Here is a 21239-nt window from a genome sequence, read left to right on the forward strand (position 1 = left end):
GACCCAATTTCTCTCAACTGGTCTGCCAGCTTTAGAGTTCTGAAATTGTAGTTAAATGGAACCCATCAGGCTAATTGGTTGGAGTTAGAGGAAGAGTGTGCCCTTGGAAATTTCTGTGGTTGGACTTTCTCCAGTTCCATTAATAAAATCAACATACAACAAAAACATCATACATTACATTAGTAAATAGAAAGGGAAATTAGGTCTGCAGCTGGGAGCTCTTTCCCTCCTGACACCACATCTAATAATCACTATTATCTGGAAAAAGGGGAGCTCTTTCCACCATTGACAGCACTTTATCTCTAAGGAATATATATGGGATTTGTGTAGTGCATGTAAGAAATCCAATAGTTTCCAGCCAATACAGGAAAAATGCAGTTAAGTTACAACTAATGTCTTAATATACCCACATGTACACAACTTCCATAGCACTGGACCTGACAAATGAGATGTCTAAGTTCATTCTAGAACTAAAATAACAACATTGATTGTTCTTAACTCCCTGTGAAACATTACAGGCCTTTAAAACCCATTTTCTTAATCAGCTTATTAATAAAAGCGACAGGGCTGTACATGAACAAACTGGAATCTCCAACTAGTTATTTAACATGAAAGATGCCTGAATTTGTGCTTGTCTGTAGAGCTGCTGCTGTATTGATTCTTTCCTTACCACACAAATTAGCCAATGCATTCAAACCATTGCGGTAACTGCCATAAAAAATCATTTAAACCTCAGATGTTATAAAATAATTGGTTCCTAAATATCCTATTGGCCTGAATATAAGGTGACCCTGATTATAAGACGACCCCCCCCCCCCTTTTCCAAAAACTGTTTTTGGAAAAATACTTTTTGAATATAACTAATGTAACTACATCACATTATAGTTACATACTCACACACTCTCCTGCCAGGCTCTTGGAAGCAGTCAAAAATTAATTTCTCCAGCAGTTAGCATTAATACGACTGCCTGTTTGTCTTTTTCAGCTCCTTATCATCTGGGACAGTGGTATTTGGCAGCTTGACATGTTCCATTTCTGCAGTAGAAGATGCTTTGGACTCATTTTCACTCTCATTGTCTCATTGACTCGTCATTCTTTATGTCAAGCCTGAGAGAATAACTAAAGCCCCATCACTTGAGCTACTCGCTTAGTGGTGAAGCGGCGACCAGCTTGACTCTGCGGTAATGCCATAACTGCAACAGCTCTACTTTTTTGTTCTCTTTTCACAGCTTTAAAGTGAATGGTAATGTCCTGGACAAAAGGAAATGTCAAGTATTTTCATGTACAAATGAGAAATGACTAACATAGGAATTAGAATCTGATAACAGTTGTTTGCTTGTGTTTGTGTTGTGAATAAAATCAAACCATACTCACTGTCCTGAATAAACTGATTAGCTGAGTTTATGAATTTACAACTAAGGATATATTTTTTTTACAAACTTTATTAATTGACTTCTTCAGCCACCTGGGAGCAGCAAAACGAGCTGTAAGAATGCTGTAACAATGACATAACCTTATATAGTTGATACACTGAACATGTTAGCAAAGCATTGGCATGTCAATCAGACATGGATCTACATTAGCATTCGGACAAATGCAAGTCTAATATTCACTCTCCTTTTGGCTCTTTTTTTGGTCTCCTACAACTCAAATAAATATCTCCTACGAATATCTGTCCCTTTAGTGGCTACATGCTCCACTATGTTCAACAGCTAGTGGCTAACTTTTGTCTGCTGCTGGGCAAGTAGCGCACATTGGGTTTATAAGAACTTTTTCACTAAGTGCTGCTGCTCAAAACAAGGTTGATGAGAGCCATGAGTTGTTGTGGGCCGTACAACCAAAATATGAGTATGTTCTGGATTTATTAATACCTGAAGATATGATATATATGAAACAACAGTCTAAAATACATTCATGCAATTTATATAAATGCCTCACAATGTCTAGTCCAATACAAGGTTTTACACAGAAATTACGAATCTGAAAAAAAGCTATGCTTTGAAATTGTTGATGCTACACTGCAGTCGGATTCCATGCTGATAATAATCATCATTTCTGAAGTGCAGACCACACTGACTGCATTCCAACAATACAATTGCCTTTGGTTATAGAAAAGCAAATTATACTTCAGTTTTGGAGAAATCTGAAGTGCCCACTGTGAAGCAGTGGCTCAGTGAAATGTGTGATACCTTACGCTTGGGAATAGGTACAGTCTCAAGGACAAATTTAAATGACTAGAAAGTTCAGCCCCCTTTGTCACTTTTTTAGATGAGGTTACAGATCAGCACTAGTGATTATTCCTTATATGACAGCTCTTAAAAGAAAGGGCAAGGCCGGGTGGACAGGGAGGATAATGGTATTTTGATATTCCCTGCTTTTCTTTATCCTCTTTTAATCTTTTTGTCCATTAGGCACTCTGCCTACAAGCCTCTTCTGTTAAAGTATGTGCTTATGTGCCCAAAATCTAGGAGAGAGTTGAATCTCATTTGAGCTTCAATAAGAATAAATCACAACAAGTAGTGGCAATAGGCGCCATCTATACCACTGAATTGTTAACATCTAAAGTGATACAATACACTCAGAATCTTTTTTTCAAAGTTTTTTGTTTCTTGTTTGTGTAGACTAAAAAATTGGAACAAGGTGATTATTATGAGGTTAACTATGAAGCACAGTGTCTTCATAAAGAACATGTGAGCATAATAGACTGTGATGAGTGTGTTGGCGGAAAGAACAGTGGCAATATAATGCAAAGCCAGCTGTAACAAGACTAAAAAGTTGGGAAAATGATGAGCCAGGTGGGTTGCTCCTGCACCAAACTACAACAAAATGACCCAGACTTCATTTTTGGATATGAAAGAGGCTGCATACTCCATCAGAATCATTTGGTGATAATTTGGTAATAAGTATTATCAAACAAGAAGCCTACCTCTTGGGTCATTACTTGAGCTATTGTTGTGCCTTGTTGTATTGTTGTGTGAGAAAATGGTATGGCAAATGTGTGCTGCAGGTTTCACTGAGTTTGAGGTCACATTCTGCATATATTCACTGTCTGATTTCTATGAGATCCCTGAGCTCAGAAAAGAAATGATGATACAGTGTTCTTGATTATAAAATATATACTTATTATATTGAGAAAAATCCAGCCAAACGCTCAGTTACAAGACTTAACAAAAGAAAGAAATATTTAGTTGGAGTCTGCAGATTGACTTTAAAGTTCACTAATGTTCAGGTTCAGATCCACGATCCATGAGCAAACCAAAACTGCCTGTCCACCACATGTTTGTGTTAAAATAATCAGATATTTTGTTTATTAAATTTTGTGGCTCCAGCCTGGTGCATCTGGTTGATAAATACCACATGTTTGAGGCAGAATGTGTCACATCTGCATCTGAAAAACATGCGCAGAAACCTCAGTAAATCTGGCCCTGAGTGTTCCAGGTGTAGTTGAAAGGGTTAGGTTGGGGTCAGTGCAGCCAGATACGGTCCATCTACAGCCCGGTAAGATAACACATTCCCCGTGAGACCGAGAGCCAGTCAAGCAGAACAGACATATAAACTACTGCAGTGTAAAGTAAAGGGTCATCCCGGCCAACTACTACACACTGGAGGTGAGGAGCTTGGCAGGTTGGTGGATGGTTGGTGGCAGTGTGTGTGTTCAAGTGTTGGTTCAAGTGTGTGTGTAGGAAAAATCCCATCTCTTCAGTGGACCTTATCTTCAGGGCTGTGACTATGTGTGTGTGTGCATGAATTGAAGATGGATGTATATAAGAGAATGTATGTGTGTGTGTGTCTGTGTGTGTGTGTGTGTGTGTTATCCAAGCTTACCCTTTAGGTGGATCTTATTTTCCGGGCTGTGCACTAACACCGAGCTAACTGAATCCAAGCTGTCGTAGTTACTGCAGCCGAGAGGGCCTGTCCTTGTTTCGGTAACCTAGGAAACAGAGGAAGGACAGATCTATTTACAATATATACATACATACAGACATACATACATATTATATATACAGTACTGTGTAAAAGTTTTAGGAACTTTAGATATTTAGATTCATATCCATAACACAATACCATCAGAGAGGTGTCTGAATGGTTCCAAATTCATTCTGCAGCATGACAATGACCCCAAACATACAGCCAGAGACATAAAGAACTATTTTCAGTGACAAGAGGAACAAGGAGTCCTGCAACAGATGGCTTGGCCCCCACAGAGCCCTGATCTCAACATCATGGAGTCAGTCTGGGATTACATGAAGCGACAAAAGAAATGAGACAGCTTAAATCCACAGAAGAACTGTGGCAAATTCTCCAGAACGCTTGAAACAACCTTCCTGCTAAGTATCTTGAAAAACTGTGTGCAGGTGTACTGAGGAGAACTGGCACTATTTGAAAGGAACAGCTTGGTCACAGCAAATATTGATTTGATCAAAGTTTTTTCTCTTTACTGATGTATGTGTGAGTGTGTGTGTTTTATGCCACATTAGAAATGAATGAGGCAGATGTTTATGGAGCTAATTTCCTGTCAAAACTTAACAAACAAACAAAACACATCTTACAAATGCCCTATGATTTACTAACAAACACTGTGGTTTGCAAATGCAAAACACCATTAACAAACTTCTCTGCTCAACCTCTTGGCACATTTAAATTGACTCATAGCGCCAACTGCTGTTGTGGAGGGCAAATTACTTGTGAGAAAATCCTCAGCACAATCATGGTGGAAAGATTGTGCCAAAAGTCATGTGATATTTTTTTTTGACTTTGTAGGATATATTTTTTTTGTACTTGTAAGACATGTTGTATTTGTTTCTGAAACATGAGCATGCATTAGTTTGTCAATGGTGTTTTGTATTTGCAAACCACACTGTGAATCATGGATCATTAATAAAACATGTTTGTTTGTTAAGTTTTGGCAGGAAATTAGCTCCACAGCTATTGGTTCCTATTTCTAGCAGTCAAGTACACAGCTTGTGGCAAGTAGAATGTGTGAAGACAGGCAGAGGGCTGGATGTGGCAGAGCCCTCTGACAGCAGAGAGAACTATTGCCATCTTTTGCTTCACTCCCACACCTGCAGCCACAGCTGTCTGCAATGTGCTGGCTGTCTCATGGAAAAGAGTGGAGGAGAGGGAGAAACAGAGAAATGTGAGGCAGGTATGTGAAAAGGATTTTAACTTTGAAGTATAGCAAAAGAACTGCCACAAAGGAAGGCTGAAGCATATCAGTGCAGGCTTTACAAGATTTGATTACCGTTCTGTGTGGCAAAGATACAAGACCGATATGTATTACATTCACTTATTTGATCAAATAATAAAATGCACTCAAGGAACTCAAAAATGATCTAAGTAAAAACACGTGTTGGGCTTCATACTCCAGTGCATGAGACAAAAGCAGGCCTGCATGCAAGTCACATAGCCTATATTTTTTATAATGAATAATTATCTCTGATAATCATTAATTATTGCTAATAACCAACCGTGCGTCTCACAGATCAGACAGTTATGTCCCCGACAGCTGGTGCCCGAAATATTGATTGATATTAATAATCTCTTGATTTCATAATTTACAATTCTCTATGATAATTATGAATTATTACTAATAAACAAACACACTCCTACCAGTACCAACACACGGGATACTGTGAGATTACGAGACCATGATGGTGAGATGTGAGATTCAACATAGCGGCACCCGGCTGCTAGTTCTGATTCTACACTTTTGTTAAACTCCAACCAGAAGATTCATAACTTTTTCGGACACTGCCGGACTTTTTCCAAATAAACACAGGACTACACAATGCATTTTCAGAGTGGAGGACTTAGAGGAATTTATCAAACATTACTACTACAAGCGCGCAATGGAGGAAAACAAGAATCCGGACAACCAGATCAGCAACCGACGACCTGAACACCATGACATATAAGTCAGTGTGCTCCAATCTACAAATAAAAAACTGGATGTTCTTGGCATGCTCCACCAGGAGATTTAAGACTTGAGAACAAGGAAATACTTGCTTCTCAGATGGACATAATCAAAAAAGAAAACAAAACACTGAAAGAAACAGTCCTCAACATACAAACCAGAACATGCATAACAGTCTTATTTTTTATGGAATCCCTCAAAGCACAACCGACAATCCAGAAACCATAGTCAAAAACTTCATGCACACCGCTCTGAAACTCATATCAGAAACCATCAACAAAATACCATTTCACCGCGTACACCGACTCTGACACAAATGTAAAACAGACCTCATCCCATAATCACTAAATTTGAATGTTTCCAACAGACAGAACTCGTAAAGAACAAGGGACGAGAGTTGAAAGGAACATTCAGCATCAATGACCAGTTCCCCGGAGAAATAAATGAACCGCAGAAAATACTATATGCCATCCTCAAACAGAACCGACAGAAGGGCAAACAAAGAAGGACAGCTATTCCGAAACTCCACCACCACACCCTGGCTCTTCTGAAAGGATAAAGACTAACAAAAAACAACAATATAATTTTTTTTTTTATTTTAAAAGTCACTACATGGACAACATGAGCGTTGTTTAACCTTCATCACTTTGGCATATAATGTACACTACCACTCATTCTCCCTCTTTTTCTATCTCCCCTCTCCTTTCCTCTCTCTTTCTATCCTTCTACACACACAAACACACTCCACTACCTCATCTTTTACCCTAGTACTTCCACCTCTGTCTGACTGCCTCTCCCTCTCCTCTGTCTTCATCTACCTCCATGTGTCTGGTGTACTTACAGTATGTTGATGAACCTGTTTGTTGTGGATGTTTGTTTTGTTTGTTTGTTTTTTTTACATGGAGACTGACCTACTCCATTACCTAATAGTAGGGCAAATGATTATCACAATAGATACTCCATCCATCCATCCATTTTCTTTATCACTAGCCAATCTCAGCTGACACTGGGCGAGAGGCAGGGTACACCCTGGACAGGTCACCAGTCAATCACAGTAGATACTGCACTAATCAATGTCATTTTTGTGAAGTGGAGGCTCATCTCACTAGAAATGTGGACCTTAATAAAACTCATAATGTCAACACACAAGTTTAGTAGTTGGAATATTGGCCAGCAAATCATATCGAAGTTCTTCATTATCTCACTAGAATGACTACTTCCTGGTCAGTAACTCTGTTATATCACAAATCAGCAACCCTGAAAGTTATCCAGGTATAATCTCAGACCATGGACCAATCAGCTTCAACCTAGTGCATGAAACAGACCCAACCTTTTCATGTAGGTGGCGGTTCAACACCTCACTCCTAACAGACAATGATTTTAACAGTTTTCTTTGTAGAGAGAGGACATCCTTCATGGAATTGAACGACTCTCCAGAAAAATCACCATCTGTACTTTGGGAGACCCAAACAACATAAACTAGATCTTCCATGATTACTTTAAGGAATGCCACACCTCAAGTATCGACTCATTTCTTGACAACATCAGTTTTGGTACCTCATATCTCCTCTGTTTTTCAGAATGGTTAATGAAATCAAATCATCAGAAAATATACGACCACACAAGAATACCGCTCTCATTTCAGTTCTGCTCAAAGCCAACAAAGACCCAACACCCACCACCAGCTACAGACCAATAAGCCTAATCGACTGCGATATCAAAATAATGAGTAAAGCACACGATACAGCTCCAGTGAAGATGTAGGAGGCAACAGGTCAGGTTCATCAAGTGCAAGATACACTGTGGTGAATTTGTGAGGCGGTATGTGTTCTGTGTGTGATTGGCATAACTATGTACAAATGCATCTGTGTGAGGGTGTGAGGAGGAAGATAAGTAAGTAACGATAAAGAAAGAAGAAAAAAGCCCAAAGCGCCCTTTTGTCAAGTCATATTTTTCATTTATCTTTATGGAAACTGTCCATCACTTTACAGCTGTTAGCTCAGACTAGCTTCTTACCGCAGTTTCTGTTGTAGCTTCGTTTTGTTTTCTGTTTGAACATTGTATCCCCATATGAGACACAGGGACAGCTGTTACTGTTAACAAGGAGCTACCAACAGACCACCGCCCACTCCGGCTACGCTGGTTTTAAACAAATGAAAAAATAAACAAATAAACCTAAAGGCTTTTTACATTTTCAGACTGAGTGAAGGAATTAGGCGAGAGGAGACGGAAGCGAGGAAGAATTACAGGATGAAGAAGAAAAACGTAGAAAGTAAAGAACTGATTCAAGATTAAAAGAGAAAGACTAAGGAGGAAAGAAAAAGGCATCAGGTGATGGAGAGACATGAACACAGTCAAAGCAGGAAAAAACTTACAGCTTTATCTAGATGAATTAGTTCTTTAAATATTTTTAAAGGCACAATCTGTTATCCAAATATAAACTGAAAGACATCCCCACCAACAAAAGTCAAATAATATGATTGAAACCTGCTATAAAAGGATTTACAGAGCTTTTAAAGCAGATACTAACACTACACAGCAACTCTATTAACATGATGTTGCTGTTTAAAGCTGTTAAAAGGTTGTTAACCTGTTGTTGAAAAAAAAAAATCTCTGTGTAAATATTTAACACTTGGGAGACTATTTTTATTCTATTCTTTACAACTGAAAATGACACATCCCAGCTCAGTGGATGTTTCTTATTGTTTTAAACCTTGAAGATGTGCTGACTAGAAGTAGAAATAGCAGGAAAGTAGGCATACTGTATACATCAGAAAAAAATCCAGTGGGAAATAATCATGATTCATTTTGTTCTCATTTTGTTTGGGAAAAATGTATATTGAGGAATCCCACAGAGTTGAGTCTTTATTCAGTGACATTTCCATTTTAAAGCAATTTAAAACCCAACATCCAATAAGGTATTCCAGCCAAAACATCTTCTGAAATAGCAGCAGCAAATGGTGACCAAGGATTTATTCATATTTTTTCCACTTGGAGCTGTTAAATATAGATCGCAGAATGTTTTCTTAGTTTTGCAGAAAAAAAAGATCTAAATTAATGAAATGGCAGCCATGTGCTGCTTGCGCCTAACTTGTGTGGTTTCTTTGAAGATTAGACTTTATAGCTGTGTAGTTTTATCTGTCTCTTGCACTACTTTTGAACTCTGTCTCTCCATCATTTTTAGCCGTATTTCATAGTCTTTAAAGATTCTCGACTTTCCATCCCAGTTGTTGTATGCCTTGTAGTTTCTTAAAACTTCTTTGTAATTATGGGATTTGAAGAGCTACATGTTATGCTCTGGATCAGAGATTGTCACTATATCAAAAGCATATTCTTTGATTAGAAACAATAAGTATATGCTAAATGTCTTTAAAGGAGCAGCCTCTTCATCACACTGGGATTTTTGTTTGTGAAAGCAAATTGTTTTATATGCCAGTCAGTCAAATATTATGAACTTAGTCCTTCAGACAAAAATACTTGAAGCCTTGGGCTGATCCTGCCATTCATTTACCTTTACAATGACAAAAGCTTGGTCCTCAAAGTTTGTCATCTGTACTGTGGCCACTTTGGTTCTCAGCTCTCAGTGTGCCTCGTCCAGCCAGCAGATAATGTTACCTTTGGCTTAGTGATGTTTAATAGGTGCCAACAGGACATGCACACACACACATACATGCCTTCATGGCCAACAGTGGATTATCATTCTACACCAGCCAAGTGTAGTGACCTCTGTTTCTGGTCATTTTAAAAGAACAAAAAATAGAAGATCTTTTCCCATAATATTACTGCAAATGTGCTTTTTATTTTTTTTAAAAAGTAATTGCCAAGAGGGGACTTGGATCCTTGAGCGATGTCTACCTATCAAAGAGGGGACTTCCTGCTTAGCGGTCCCCTGTTGGTGAATGTGTAACGACGCTGAGGTCCACTGTTGCATACACACACACACACAATAGAGAGTGAATCATACTGCCCCTCCGACTTCATAGGATGGGGGACAACTTTGAGCACCTGCACCCTCTAAAGGTCTTGGCATGGCCCTGATCACCAGCCACAGAGTTTGTGGGGAGCATCAAAGGGCAGGCCCAGGGAGAGGCAGCAGGGCTGGGACAACACAGTCTCATCGAAGGTCTCGTTATATTCAAATAAAAAGATAATTACAAAAAAAAGTTGAACATGCTTACACATTAACAGTATAGCACAGTATTTTCATATGTTGAGTTCATGTCATGGCTACAGAGAATACTAATTCATGGTGGTAAATTGTGTCCAGTATCAGTGCACAAATTATTCTAAAACGCAGGTAACCATAGCAACCATACATCTGCTTCAAGTTACTAGTTAACTCTTGGGTAAAATGGGCCTAGCCATGGGTTAAACTGACTATGAAACATACTTCGGATGATGACATGAACACAATTTTTTTCTTGTAGTAAGTGGCCATTGTGTAATATGATAATACACTCTGAGGTGTCCTGATCCCAAAAAAATGGACTCAAAGGGGGAAACATGCTTTGCTTCATTTTTTTTTTTTTGGTTACAACCTGTTATTTTTGTGTTTGGACACCCTGTTGTGTATTATTGCTTACTTAATATTGTAATATTTACAGTGAAAGACTTTTGGGATCTTTTTGGAGTAAAACGTGGGCGTAATGTTATTGTCTATAGTTAAATACACACATAATTAGGAGACAATGACATGACATGTTCTTCTCAGTTTGCAAACTGGATCTTTATTTTTGTAAATGATCTGACATTGATATAACAACTACAGTTGGCAGATTTCCTCCTGCTTCATCCACATCTACGTCTTCATCTCAGAGTACTAGATGCTCTTCTTTTTGAAGAGAGGTCTAATATCACAATACAAACACTTCAAGATGCAGAACGGCAAAGATCAAGGAGTAATAAAACTGTTCTAAAGACAAAGAGGGGCCCAACTCCTTATCAGCTGCCTGATATCCTTACAATTTCTGTCACTTGATCAAAATAGTTGTACTTCTATACATCTCCATGCACTCTCTCACACAGCCTTACTCTGCCATTCTGTCTTTATCTTCGGAGACTTACAGTTAATATGTATACCTCAATAAGGACTAAATAGAGTCGTTTCTCTTGCACTAATAAATAAAAGTTACTCTCTTAACTGAGGAGATGTGCCTGAAATTTCTACCATCAAGGTCAATGAAATATTAATCATAGCAAATATCTGACCTGGATATTAGTGCTGTTGAAATACTTGTCATGGAAAATATGATAAATAAATAATATCCTACATGGCATGTTGTGTAAGATGCTCTGGTGTAGGGCTGCTAATTGAGGAAAGAAAAAGAGCAGGCGGGAAGGGAAGAGTTGGCAAAATCTGCTCCTCAGTCCTCTGCAGCCACACTCCCTCATCCCTCAGCCCTCTGCCTTGCTCTCCATCTCTGTCTACAGCCCCTGCTCATTTCTCCCAGGCCATGTACTTTGTTCCAACTCCGCCAGATTCCCTCTGACTTTCCCTCCTATCCCCATCTACACACCTGTTCCCACTTCTCATCAGTCCTGCAGTTACTTGGCCTACTCCTCATCTGCAACTCATTCCTTCGTCAGCCACTTACTTCATATACTGTTCCACATCCTTTGTTCCCTCGTCAGATCGTTGTTGTTACCATGTTGATTTTTGTCAGTCCTTTCGAGCTGCTGTTTTCAGTTACCTGGACCTGTAACATATCTGCACCTGCTTGCCTGCCTGTCTGGACTTTTCCATATCTCATCCCTGCAACTCTGCGGATTTAACACTACTGCTGTTTGGACTTGCCAGTGAGCTTTTTGTATCTTCACTTTTGACAATAAACTCACTGAACTGTCCCTGCCTGCCTCTATAGTCTGCATTTGCCACCTGTGACAAGAGTAGAGTAAAAGACAAAAGATGCAAAGCTAGGGAAGAAACGTGGGAGAAACAGAAATGCTCAAAAATCAAGAATGAGACAGAGAGAACGCATGGAATAAAGAAAAAAAAGGCAAGAGAAGGAAAATAACAATAAGAAAGAATGAACAAGGATAATAGCAACAGTTAATTTAACGGACTGAGCGTTCGAGATAGGATAATTAGCATAGGAAGATGGATATGGCCCCTGGCAAAGCCATTCTCCAGCTAAATCACACTATTTGGCAAATGAAGCAGTCTGTTCATCTTAAAACAGCCTTGTCCCTCACAACTTCACACTCTGCCTTGCCTTAAGATTGCATCTATTATCAAAAAAAAAATGGAAGTTACCCTTCAAGGCGCTACAGAAGATATATATCTCAAACATCCCTCAAATATCTTAAAAAAAAAAAAAAACAGACCGCTGAGATGTAGTTAAAGATTAGCAAGAGATAAAGGCGAGAAGCAAAGGGAGATTAGTGAGGGGGAAAAGGGACGTTTTGGCTTGTTGTTTAAGCCACAGATGTGGTCACAGATAATCTGCTTTATTAACAGAATAGACTCAACTGTTGAATATCATTCATGTATCTGTATTGACTGTGCAACAAAATCAGTTCTGTTAAAGTGTTCACACTGACAGTGAATTTATAGGCTCTACGGAATATAAGATCACTGCAAAGGAATGAGTGGATGCTAACAGAAGCACATTCGTTTTGCTGTTGCAAACTGAGGCAAGAATTCATCTGTGTGAGATAAAAAAAAAAAAAAATTCAGCTTGAGGGAAAAAAATCCCAATTATCCTAAAGCTGTATCACTGATAAACATACAGCGATAAGAAGAAAAGAAGAGCTATCTGCCTGGAGAAAAACATCACATAAACACAGTGTACAGTATGTTGCTAGCTGTTTACATCTGCACAGTGGGGACATTGGCTGTTTGGGTGAATAATATAGACTTCACAAACAGTATAGAGGTGTTCAATATATGTATGAATACATCTTACACACTAAATCTTCAAGCTGAACTCTCTATATCAAGTCATCCCTGACCGAATCAGTAGCTTTTAGCAGTGAAGCTCCTGAACAGTGAAAGAGGTTTTCCTCGCTGTAATCACTCCTCCTGGTCATACTGGCTATTAAAAGATCCCCTTCAAATGCACTTTCAGTGTAAGTGAAGGGAGCCAAAATCCACAGTGTGTCCACACAGTCATTTTGTGAAAAAATGCATTAAAAAGTTCATGTGAAGCTTATATGAGGCTTCAGAGTTTCCTTCAGATTAACTTTTAAATACATTTTTGCACAGACGGAGGACTGTGGATTTTGTCCCCCATCACTTACATTGTAAGAGCATTATGAAGGGATCTTCTAGTAGCCAGTATGAACAGAACAGGAGGAATGATTATCTATCAATTAATTAATGAATCAATCAATCAATCAGACTGCATAGCACTTGTCATACAAACAAAATGTAACACAAAGTGCTTCACACAATAAAACAATAACCTCCCCCCCATCCACACACAAAGCGATAAATGACTGTGTAATTAATAAAGCTCTCAATAATGACAGCACACAATAAAAACAGGAACTGAGGAAACATTGTCATAAATCTCATTAACTTGCGATGAGGAAACAGCAGAGGCAGGATAAGAAATGGATAAAAACTCAAAATAGCAAAATAAGTTAATAATAGAAAACAAAAACAAAAAAATATGAATAATAATACATTCAAATAAAATAACAAGATATACCAAGAAGTAAAACAGACTAAAATATAAAATCAATAAATTTCAATTAAAAGTCAGACTAAAATAGCAGGTCTTGAGTCTGCTTTTGAAAATATCAACATTCTCTGCAGCCTTCAGGTCTTCAGGAAGGCTGTTCCAGAGATGAGGACCGTAGTAATAAAAGGATGCCTCACTGTGGGTTTTTGTTCTGACTTCAGGGCTAATTATAAGGCCATTACCAGAAGACCTGAGGGATCTAGAGGGTTCATAGGCTAAAAGCAAATCTGATAAATAGGTAGGACCAAGACCATTATAAACCAACAAAAGGATCTTAAAATCAATTCTAAAGCAAACAGGTACCCAGTGCAGAGACTTTAAAATTGGTGTAATGTGTGAGTTCTTTCTGGTCCCAGTCAACGCACGTGCAGCTGAGTTTTGAATTGTAATTGAGCTGTATTCTTTTTTTCTGCTGCTGCATTTGAACTGCGGACGTTGAGGTTATGCGGCATGCGTCTTAATGAGCAGGATACGGGAGCGTGGTGGGACTGTCCTTATGCACTTTTGCATCAAGCATTGAGAAAAATCTTGATATTTAAATCTTTGCTTAACCTTTAAAGTGCATAGACCATGTAGCACTGTGAATATATGCTTTTTTAAAAATTCTTGTGCCATACTGTGGGAGTCTCGGCTTCTAAGAAAACATGTAAAAAGATTTAAAGGAATGCACATGGTCACAGTAACTTAGCTTATAATAGTTATGTTCAAAATTGTGCAGAAGTTCACCTGCTTTGAAGCTGCATAGACAGAGTTCAGGTGGGTTATTGTTTCCTGCTGAGTGTCTGCTTAGTTTTGCTACAGAAAACACCACCAGTGGAGTTTCTGGGGAAAGTTCAGGAGTCTCATTTATAACCGTTGCATACGCACAAAACAAATGAGACCCCTGATCACTAAACAGAGAAGCACAAAGACAGAATGACTGCCATTAAATGTCTGAAGTAAAGACCCAAATGCACCGAAAGCATCTGATGCACTTATTTTGAAATACACCTGTTGTTTTAAATGAACATGCAACAAAAGCGTTATGAGGCGTGTCAAACCGCCTTGACGCACCAACTCCGACCCTTTTTCGATTTTGGAGCGTCAGATGAGGACCCAGCGACCAAAGCTGTTTTCTTTGCAGCCGAAATAGCTCAAGCCAGCTGAGCATCGGCGAGCAAGCACAAAACATTATTTTCTGATTGTTTCACAGCAGTTACGTTCAAAAGCACAAATAAATAACCATCAAACATTCAACAGATGTTTTACTGTGGAAACAGATGCTCTTAGTTGAATTTTCCTCCTCTGTATTTCTCCTTTTCATTCATTCATTTCATCCAACTGATGCAGCAGTTAATACAAACAACAAAAAGGACAAATCTGTGTTGGCATTTCAAATCTGATGCCTGCAGTGCGCCATAGCAGCATCAAATGATACGTGTCAATTATTGCTTGTAATGAGTTTGGGTCTTAAATCATGCTGGCTGCAGGAGTGGTTTAAGAGCTTTTTGGATGTTTTGGTATTTTTTCCCCCACCATTAAAACTTGTCACCCGTGGATTCCATTGTAACAGACATGAGTTCAAGCTGACCACAATCACTGTTCTCAAATAGAAATTGTGATTTTATATCCCCATGTACTGAACTTTCTCCCATTTTTTTTCTCCCCGTTTGTTCTAGAATCCACAAATGAGTCAGATCCGATAAATTTCAGCTTTGTTACAATGGATACACACTGGGCTTGTTTGTATCTCTCTGAGGAACTTCAATGACAATCCACCAGAGAGTTGCCACCCCCGGTTTTACCTTTGTTAAAAACTCCCAAGAGCCCTTCAGTGAGTGGATTATTCAACCTGGACCACTTTGATTTTACTGTTTATTCAACAATGTGCATTATTCAAACATGGGTGCTGTGTATGCTTTCTAATGATTCCTAAAAACCTGACATACACATTTCAGCAAATGTAATCTCTTTTATTATTTCTCTGACTAATACATTTCTGCTCCTGTTTCAGAGGTCACAATACAATTACTGTTCAAATTAATTGGTACAGACCATCATTCTTATGCTAATTTACCTCTTTATTGGTGTAGTATGTCTCAAAAGGTTGCACTGTCCTGCTTTTACCTTGTGCTGAAAATTAGATTTGAATGAGCTATAAGCTAACTCTGGTGCAGTACATCAAATCTATGTTTAACACTTTACATGGTCCCAATAAATACAATACAACAGCTTCTGAAGCCCCAGCACAAGCAAACAGTTATTTATGGGCAAGTCTAGATAACCAAGCGAGCAAAGTGGGGGACTGATCCAGGGTCCCAAATCCCCAAATCCACCAGCTTCACTGCATGTCAATTGCTTTTTGGTAATTTGATTAACTGCAGATTTGTTAGGGAGTTTGTGCCACTAAAGTGACATATCAATCAAGGTGGGTCTTGCCTTATAACTATTTTTGTGTTGAGTTTTTGTAGAGGGATCCTACATCTAATCTTTAATTAAAGAGGACATATTATGCATATTTCCAGGTCTATGTTTATAATCTGGGGCACTGCTGGAATATCTTTGCAACTCCTCAGCTCAGCCTCTGTCTGAAACAGGATTTCACTTCTTTTTCTCATTCTTTACTCAAAATATAAACTTCTCGAATGCATCCATACATGTTTGATCCCACACCCAGCCTCTACACCAGTCAGTCTAGGCTTCAAGCCACTTTTGCCTACATTTATCCTGAGGGCTTTGGGTGCTGTCTGTATCCTGTTCTGACGCTGTTTCTCTTGTTCCCTGCAGTCCTGTCTGCTCTGTCTCTGGTCCCTGACAGCTTAACACTCACAACACGCCCTTATTTGAGGGAGAGAATGGGGGTCATCCCAGGTTGGCCCCGGTCAGCCCGGTCAGCCCTGCCAGCGAGACGTCACCGCAACCTGCTTGTTGGGCACACGTTGACTCAACTCCGGAGATGGTCCATTTCAGGCACGCCATGTAACATTTACCTCCTGTATGTTCACCTCAGGTTTTGGTACTTTAACATAGACGTCACACATAACCAAAAAAGCATGACATATCCCCTTTAAGATCTTAATTATTTTAGTGTATATTGTGTTTACATGTGCAATATTCCTGAATCAGGTCTACCACTAACTTATTGGCATACATAAAAAGTGGGGCAAGGTTGCATGACAGGACAGGAGCGCTGTTTGCTGTCTGGGTGTCTGTGATGTAAAGTCTGCTGTGTGTGCTGTTCATGGGAGCTTGGAGATGACGGAGTACCTTCAGTACACAATGCACTATGTGCGATGCTTGGTGGGTTTCTATATGGGCCCAACAATAGTTTACAACTGGCCCCCCAATAGGTTTATGGGCATAATGAGAACGAGTAATGTAACAAGTGGTGTGACGGAATACAGGCTGGTGATATTCTATTGTTTCTTAATGTCAACAAATCCAATGAAAAGACCAACAGCAGCAAGTAATAAAATATAATATATATATATATATATATATATATATTTGTGATGTGTTTGTCTACATTAAGAATGAATGAACTTGAAGCCACACACAGGATAAGGAAGTTGGTAAGTATCGAGGGACAGCAAATAAATTGCTTGGGATTTGTTGACAATAATAAAAACATAGAACGTCAGAATGATCCTTTCAGAAAAATGAACCACACACTGAATGTTACAATATGAGTCACCCTGTAAACTGCTGGATGAACAACCCAGAAGGCAAGGCAACTTTATTTATATAGCCTATTTCATACCAAGCCAATTGTGTGCTTTACAGAAAATAAAAAAGGAACATTGTCGAAGAACAATTACAGTTGTTAAATAAAAACACCGATGTGAGGATGATAAAATTATAAAACAATCCAATTAAAATAGATTAAAAACATGTAAAAATGAATATTAAAACTATGTAGACACATAGAAATTAAAACAACTAAACACATTAAACACATGAAAGCATGATAATGTAAACACATAAAACACGTCTAGTAATAAAAGCATTTACAGTGACTGTGTTGAGGTTTAAGTTAGTGTTCAGTCAAAGGCTTTTGGGATATGACATCGTAAAGTAATATTTTGACACCACAAGGATGAATTATAGAAGATTAAAATCATAAAAAAGTGTTATGATTTCCTATGCAGTTGTTTTTCAAGAGTATAAAACCTTTATTTTCATAACTGTATAGTGGTCAATAAAGGTGTTTAATAGAACATGTTAAGGTTTTATGGAGGTGTAAACTGTCTCTCTGCAGTTTCCCTGTTGATTTTAACTCTCGACATCAGCAGCGCTGTGGTAAAAATACTCTGCCTCCCTTCGCGTCAAAGAGAGCCAGTTCCTCTCTCATTTCCAAACGGCAGAAGTCACACAGATGTTACAGAAGGTGAAGGCTCCAGAACGATATGGTCTAAACCGAATCTGTTACTGAGCTTCCTCTACTTTATTGCTGCAGATAAAGATAATGTATTTCACTCCCACCTCCTACTCTGCGCTACAGCGACACAGAGCCCAGAGGCGTACATGGACACAGGTCAAGTACATCCCACTCAGTGTGGCTTCCTTCTCGGTGACGAGTTGATCTGGCAGAACACAGCGTGGCAGGTGGCTTGCATACCAGAGATCCTCATTTAGCAGAAACATTTAAAGAATGCTCTTCTCTCAGTGGGAGTTACTGTGCTTGCTTGTTGTGTGCACACTTGTAAGCGCATGTGTATCTGCGTGTGTGTGTAGGCGGGTGTGCAAAATCTCTGCGATTGCTAAAGAACACAGATCTACCTGACTGCAAGTCTTCAAGCAGAAAAGCTGTTCTATTCCTGTCACCATGGACAGGTAATCATGTTCAGATGTTCATTTTTTAGTTGTTTTTTTTCACATTTGGAGGTGATATTAAATTTACTGCGTGGATGGAAACAAACTGATGCACATATGCTGCATATTTCTGACAAGGACTAATCTAAAAGTTAGTGGTAGTTTCTTTCTAGTAATTTAAATGTGTATTCACTTTTTTTCAATATATACACAATATATTGAAACACAGGAGCAGAACAAAACAAAATAAAATAAATCTGGGCAAATAGAATTAGCAACCAGAAAAAAATAATAAACTGCAAGGACAAAATTAAAAAATAAGGGGTCACTATGTATCAATAAATATATCCTTACAAACCTCTAAGAATATTTACTTCCTGTTAGGGTTCTTCCTTTAAATACTGTATGTTAAAAAATTAGACCAAACTTTCCTTGGTAATTATTAGTTCTCGCTGTCAGAGATCCTTAGAGCCAATAATAGTTAAATGATATAATGTAATTAGTTTTATTACATTATATCATTAATATGCAAATCTATGCAGCTAGGTATTCCAAAAATCTAATGAGAATAAATTCACTATTCATTTTGTATTTACAATAAGAAATCAAGATTTTTAACAAACATTTGTAGCCAAAACAACATCACTGACACAACACTTTATAGCCTAATATTACAAATTAAATAACAGCTTAGTATCATAGTTTGAACAGAGTCAGTCGGGATGTTTCAGTCGTCTGGTCAGGATGCCTCAAGGACACCTCACTCTGGAGGTTTTTCAGACACGTCAAACCAGGAGGAGACTGTGGGGTAGGCCTAGAACTCACTAGAGGGATTACACTGTAAATTCCATGTGGCCTGGAAAGGCCTTGTTATCCCCCAGGAGGAGCTGGAGGTTGTGGCTGGTTAAGCCTGCTACCAATGCGACCTGGATCCAAATAATGGAATAAAAGATTTGACAGGATTGTTAAAGCTTTTTACACTTACAGTTTAACTTAAGGGTCATGTTGTGCATATTATTATTTATAGTGCATGACATGCACAGGAAATGAGGGTAGATAGGTTTGGTGTCTTTCTGGTAAAGTGCATTTGTACTGGCACTTGTAGTGGTAAAAGTAGGATGTTTCAACCACTTATCCATCACATTTAGCTTTCTATTTTGACTTTTGTGCTCTTGCTAACTAGCTGTCCTGTACTCTGGATATGTACGTGGTGTTACAACTGACCCAGGTTAGTGAGCGGCATGTTCTGTGCAATCGGCCTTTTGCAGCTGGTAATTTATTTGTTATTGTGGGAATAAATACACTAAAGATTAGCCTCACACACATTTGTAATCTTATTTATTTCAAATTAGTACAGCTTCTCCAGAGTCTTCCCATGTATCCTCTGGTAACTGCAGAAATACCCTCTGGGTGACAAACACTCCTGGCAGGGAAATACTGCCATAGACGACTATTGAGGGGGAAAATTATTTTGCAGACACAGTTACTTAATTATAACTGCACAAAACTAAAACTTTTGTAAAAATACAAAACTACTAATAAATTAAGGTTATTTCATGCATAAATCAACATTTGATAAATTTGGAGAAGGACTCTAAAGTTACAGAAAGCTGTCAATAATCATGTAATTATCAGGTTTACATTCCCCCCCCCCCCCCCCTTTTGGACGAGTCTTAAGCCCTAGTGGAAACGGAACTCAAACAAACTTTTCTTCATTTCAGACTGTGTTAAGATAAAATGTTTTCACTTGACAGCTGCAGCATTTGAATTGTAATTTAGGTTGATTTCTAACTTTCAGAGTGAGTCTCTTGAGTACAGGCTGTGATAACTCTGTTCCTTTCTTGGTTGGTATACGATACCTCTGGGGCAGCGCCGGTTCCCTGCCTTATGTGATGCTGTTGCATCTTTCTCTACCCATTTTACTTTTACTTTTACTAAAGCTTTACCCGTCAAAAAACTGCTAGAAATGTCTGAGGTGGGCGGATAGGAGGACTTTCTACTCTTTAAAAGAGTTTGGAGGAGTCATTGGTGTGTCCTTGCTGTTGACAGCTGGTGTTACTCAGACTCTATAGTTGGAGTCTAGAAAAAGTAAAGTGGCTATTGTAGAAAATTCCCATCATGCAATTTAAAGCATTTATTCACTTTTATGTCCATTTTCTCCACTGCCTGACAGGAGCACACAAGAGTGGGGATTTTGCCATATAATGTCCTGAAGTTTTAGTGAAAGCAAAGTTACAGAAGTACTATTTTTAATTAGTATTTTTACAAGCTAACGGTGTCTGCTGAGTGAATCATCATTATACCCTGATTAACCTGTAGGGGTCCTGGGATAACGCTCCCAGAAACCAATCAACAAAACAAGTATTTCTAAGCTGGAATACCCTGTCAGTTCATTTGTGATTATTTGATGTAACTAAAATTTGTTGATGCATATGTGCCATGTGAGTATAACATCAACTGAAATGTTAAATTGGTATGGTATTAAAATTACATTTTCAAGATAGTGTAAAAATACGGGAGCCACCTGAGGGCCCTTTTAATTTTGCTTTAGTGGTGCATATTGCCAAACAAATTTGCAATTAATCAATTTATTGCAAAGTAATTGCAGTGAACCTGTGGTCATGTCAGCTGATGGGTGTGGTCACAAGTGTGGTCTGTTGCATTTGTAAACACACCCAACAGTGATGTCACTGTGCACTGACAGACCCCTGGAGTACACTTCTACATCACTGCAGCATTTAAAAAACAAGATTTTCACCTGTTATTAAGTTATAAAACTAGATTTGACACGGAGCCAGAAGATTAGGTCATGTCAGACCCATCTTGATTGATATACTACTTATGTGGTG

At 38.6% G+C, this 21239-nt stretch overlaps 1 protein-coding gene and 1 long non-coding RNA gene across 3 annotated transcripts in view; one reads left to right on the top strand and one right to left on the bottom strand.

Annotated features, from left to right (window-relative positions):
* Positions 1–21239, bottom strand: part of brinp2 (bone morphogenetic protein/retinoic acid inducible neural-specific 2) — a 192713-nt gene that overhangs the window by 67502 nt on the left and 103972 nt on the right. For both annotated transcript variants that reach the window (XM_044367724.1, XM_044367725.1), the window contains one exon: positions 3826–3931. In XM_044367724.1, the coding sequence (XP_044223659.1) occupies positions 3826–3931 (106 nt within the window). The remainder of the gene's footprint in view (positions 1–3825; positions 3932–21239) is intronic.
* On the top strand, positions 11422–17046 carry LOC122993513. Its single transcript, XR_006406399.1, has 3 exons — positions 11422–11710; positions 15258–15412; positions 16366–17046. It is a non-coding gene; the product is annotated as an uncharacterized LOC122993513 (long non-coding RNA).

The sequence above is a fragment of the Thunnus albacares genome, chromosome 12 (genome assembly GCF_914725855.1).
Source record: "Thunnus albacares chromosome 12, fThuAlb1.1, whole genome shotgun sequence".
Taxonomy (NCBI): domain Eukaryota; kingdom Metazoa; phylum Chordata; class Actinopteri; order Scombriformes; family Scombridae; genus Thunnus; species Thunnus albacares.